Source organism: Callithrix jacchus, chromosome 13 (genome assembly GCF_049354715.1).
Source record: "Callithrix jacchus isolate 240 chromosome 13, calJac240_pri, whole genome shotgun sequence".
Taxonomy (NCBI): Eukaryota; Metazoa; Chordata; class Mammalia; order Primates; family Cebidae; genus Callithrix; species Callithrix jacchus.
This window is the reverse complement of record NC_133514.1, coordinates 29,453,635-29,458,294: the sequence shown is the minus strand read 5'-3', so window position 1 is coordinate 29,458,294 and position 4,660 is coordinate 29,453,635. Positions and strand designations below refer to the sequence as shown.

Here is a 4,660-nt window from a genome sequence, read left to right as displayed (position 1 = left end):
AAGGCAGCCCTGCTGGAGACCCAGTCCCCTTCATGGAACACACATACCTGCCTTCCTGTGATTCTAAGCACCACTGCTACAAAGGAAAAGATTTCCAGTCTCACCTCAAGTGGAAACTGGTGCTTCTCGTTTCTCAACAATAGGCTTGGCTTTGCAAAGAAAACAGCGTGAACCTGAAAACAAAGCAATCAGGGACTTAAGTGGGGCCTGTTGGCTTTTTCTAGTAACCTTATGCTAAGAGGTGCAAAGATTTGAGTGCTAGATTTCAGACAAAAGTGCCTGGGCAGCCAGGAAATTGTTAGTAATGAATGAGTAAACTCCCAAAGGTTGTACTAAAGACAAAAGAGCTTTTGTGGATCCACTGAAACAGTTGTTTTAAAATTTTATTTATAAATAAAAGATATATATATATATATGCTTTAATGTGATAAACAGGCTCCATTTTTTTTACAAAATGTTAAACCTAGAGTCCTCTGCATCCTGGATGAGGCATCCAAAGGGTGGAATAGTACAGCATTAGGACCTTCGCTCTCCTTCTGCTTCTGGAAGAGAAACTCTTGTGTGCCCTCAAAGTTCACAGCAAAAACAAGTAAGAAAAAATATAAATCCCATGTATGCAATGAAGATGGGTAGCTATGAGTTAATCAGGTTATATCATTCCATACAATCTATTAGGCTGCTGGTATTTGCATGGTTCTAAGTTTAAGAGGCTCATTCAAACATGGCCAGAAATATATTGGCCTCCTGAGAGTTTGCATGGCAAGGAGTTAGTTTCAAGATGTTAGATTGTTTCTGAGCATTGCTGACTTCAACTCTGGTTATTGTCCCTGGTCCACGTGATGCAAATGACACCCTTTTCATATATTCTTCAGCAAAAAAATACTAAAAGCCCATCACTCCCTAAGAGGACTCTGCTCCCTCTGGAGGGGAAAACGAAAGTCTTTAAGAAGAATACCAAACCCAGCCTGAACTAATCGTCGAAGGGGGTCCTGTATGGTCCCAGGAAAGGAAGATTTCCGTCCACACCAGCGAGGGACAAGTGTCCGGGTTCCAAGTCGGAGCCAGGCGGGCCTGTGCGGGGTTGAGTCCTTTGCCACCCGCGATCCCCAGGCTCTCCAGGCGTCTAGAGGTCGGAGTCGCAGGGCAGAGAGCTGTCGTAGGGCTCGGTGTTGCACGAGGAGGACGCTTCTGCCCCCTCCCCGTCTAGGACGTCGACCCGGTTGGTATAGGCCTTGGGCGGCGGCCGCGGCATGGGGAAGCCGACCTTGGCCTTGCGAGGCTGGGCAGGCGGCGGCCGGTGCCGACCGTCGCGGTAGTACTTGATGGCGGGTGCCAGCTCGGGCTCGGGCCACTCCACTTGGATGGTGCTGACGCTGCTGCGGCGAGGCCCGGCGGAAGGCGCCTTGCGGCAGCGGCGACACCGCTCCTCGCACCAGGGCGCGAAGCTGAGCGCCAGCGAGAAGCCGCCCAGCAGCAGGAGGCAGCTGCCCAGGTAGCACAGCACCAGGCTGTAGCTGACCTGCACCGTGACCGGGCTGGCCGGGGCGGGCAGGACCTCGCGGTCCCCCAGGAAGTGGTTGTACCAGGACACCGGGATAAGGCTGAGGAGGCCGGCGACGAAGAGCACGAGGCCCGAGACCCCGGCCAGCGCGAAGTGGGGCGTGTCCTGCCAGCAGCGCACGCCCAGCGACGCCAGCAGCAGCCCCAGGACCGTGGTGGCCAGCGAGGTGACCATGAGTGGCCGCGCCACCAGCACGGGCTCGGCCGCGAAGTAGCCCCACTGGTCCGGCTGGCCGCACTCGCGCTCGCTGCTGCTCTGCTCCCGACACATGTCCCACAGGCCCTGGTACAGCACCACGTCCACCGGCTGGTTCAGGAAGCCCTTCACCAGCCGCCAGCCGGGCGCCAGCGTGCCGGTCAGGTTGAGCAGCAGTCCGCAGGGCGCGAGCACCATGCCCAGCGTCATCACCACCGGCGTCCGCATCCCGGCCCGCCGCGCCGACGGCGCACCTGCCGCCTTCCTTCTCCGCTGTCCCCTTCTCTCGGCCGTGCCCCGGGCTCCGGGGACCCGAAATCGGCTCGGGCTCCTGCGCCCTGATGGCTCTAGGGACGCTCTTTGTCTCTACGCGAAGACTGTCCCAACTCAGGCTAGTTCCCTCCTAGCGTCCCGGCCGCTCCGCCCTCCTACTGGCCCTAATCGAAACCAGCCCGCGGGCGGGTCTGACCGAAACCGCGGGTCCAGGCGCGGGCAACCAGGGGCGGCCGCCGGGGCCAAACCCGGCCGGGGAGAGAGGGATCCGAGGTGCGCGCAGGAAGCGGCGAGGCCACCTCCAGTGCGGCAGGCGAGATGGGTATCTGAGCGGCGGGGACACCCCACCTTGCAGCAGGGCGGCTGGGCCACACCTGGCCTGGACTGCTCCGGGCCGGAGCAAAGGTCGCCCCGCCCCCGGCTTCTCGGCGCCGCCCCACGGGGCCCGGCGGACTGTGGAGCTGGGAGGGAAAAGAGGCGGCGCTGTTACGACGTGGTGGCTGCGCAGCTTCCCTGCTGCTCAGCGGATCTCGGCTCCTAGAGTTTTTCTCCCGTCCCTGTCCGTCGACCTTACGCGCGTAGTTTCGCCCTCCACTCCTAGCGGGTCCCCGGTGGCCCCCCAGGTTTGCTCTATAACTTGGGACCACACGAAGCGAAGTGAGCAGCCCAGAGCGCTCCCCGGGGCTGGAGGTGCGCTGGGTGAGTGTGTGGAAGCCCACCCAGTCCAGGAGCGTGTCCCAGGGCGTTGCACTTGATGAATTTCCTTAATAAAAGCTCCACACTCTGGATTAAATTAGACTCAAGAATCCATACCAGTGTATTTCTGGGCTGAAGGGTTAGGTTACACGAGGATTTTCCCTTCCTTTTACAGTTTTGTCAAAGACTTTCCAGGGGACTAGAAAGAGGGAGGGGTGTTCCTGGGTGTCCTGCTTAGCACTTCTTGCAGGTTCATTTAATTTAAAGGGTCCTGTGGCCTTTTCTCCGCTGTAGGTTATTTTACAACTCTATACATTGTAGAAAGCTTGTAGAATTGCAAATGACTTTGGTCCACATCAAGGCCAAAGAGTTTGTCCCAGGGGAATGATTATTGCCCAATAGATACTGACCAGTATGACATTGATTTGTAAATGCATTTTAGCATTCCTGTTTGCCTGCATATGTCTGTCGTTTTGTTCTTTGCATTATTTTTCCTTTTTAATTATTAATTAATTAATTCATTTATTTATTTAAAACAAGGTGGGGGAGTTTCGCTATGTGGCCCAGACTGGTTGCAAACTCCTGGCTCAAGCGAGTTTCCTGCCTCAGCCTCCAGAGTGGCGAGGACTGCAGGCAAGTGCCCAACCGCTTTGGCTTTGACATCATACTGCTTTTATTATTCAATCACGAGTTAAATAACATCTTTTGCACATACTTATTTTATTGTGTGAAAGTCACGATTTTTACATTTCTTCTAAAAATTATCCTTTAACAACACTTTTTTGTATTTTCTATATTTTAATAATGAAAATGTGTTACCATTATAAACGTTTAAAATTAATTTCTAAAATTCAAAGTTAATTAAGTGTTGGTTTGAAATAATTTTGAATATTCCACAGTGGACAACACTAGGAATGACAATGAGTGCCTTATTTATTTATTTTATTTATTTTTTGAGACAGAGTCTAGCTCTGTCACCCAGGCTGGAGTACAGTGACACAATCGCAGCTCACTGCAACTTCTGCCTCCTGGGTTCAAGTGATTCTCCTGCCTCAGCCTCCTGAGTAGCTGGGACTACAGGCACACGCTACCACGCCCTGAAAATTTTTGTATTTTTAGTGGAGATGGTGTTTCATCATGTTGGCCAGGCCTGTCTCGATCTCCTGGCCTCGTGATCCACCCACCTCGGCTTCCCAAAGTGCTGGGATTACAGGTATGAGACAGCTCGCTTGGCCACCTTTTTTAAAAGAATATTTTAAAATAAATAATAAACCTGTGGTAACATACATGTAACATACAGTTGACCACTGTAAGCATCTTTAAGTGTACAGCTCACTGGTATTATGTACATTCATGTTGCTGTGTTACCCTCACCACCGCCCACTCCTGGGATTCTTTTCAGCTTTCCAAACTGACGCTGTACCTATTCAACACTAACGCCTCTTTCTTCCCTCCCCCCAGACCCTGGTGATCACCATTCTACTTTTTTCTGTCTATAACTTTGACTACTCTGGGTATCTCATCTAGCTGGAATTGGACAGTATGTGTCCTTTTGTGACTGGCTTATTTCACTGATTGTAATGTCCTCCAGGTTCATCCATATTGTAGCATATGTCAGAATTTCCTTCCTTTTTAAGGTTGAATAATATTCCATTGCATAAAAATACCACATTTTGTTTATCCAGTCATCCATCCATGAACACTTAGATTGCTTTTACCTTTTGGCTATTGTGAATAATGCTGTTACATCATTCATGTAACAGTGCTATATATACATTATTTTTAATTTTTTTAATTAAAAAAAATTTTTAGGTGGCATCTTGCTCTGCTGCCTAGGCTAGAGTGTGGTGGTGAAATTTCAGCTCACTGCAACCTCCACTTCCTGGGTTCAAGCCAGTGATTCTCCTGACTCAGCCTCCCTAGTAACTGGGATTA

The 4,660-nt window shown here is 51.3% G+C and overlaps 1 protein-coding gene across 1 annotated transcript; it reads right to left on the bottom strand.

Annotated features, from left to right (window-relative positions):
- Positions 1-986: 986 nt before the first annotated feature.
- On the bottom strand, positions 987-2,405 carry CLDN23 (claudin 23). Its single transcript, XM_035270226.3, has one exon. The coding sequence runs from the start codon at positions 1,982-1,984 to the stop codon at positions 1,124-1,126; it is 861 nt and encodes a 286-aa protein (XP_035126117.1). The 5' UTR covers positions 1,985-2,405; the 3' UTR covers positions 987-1,123.
- Positions 2,406-4,660: the final 2,255 nt, after the last annotated feature.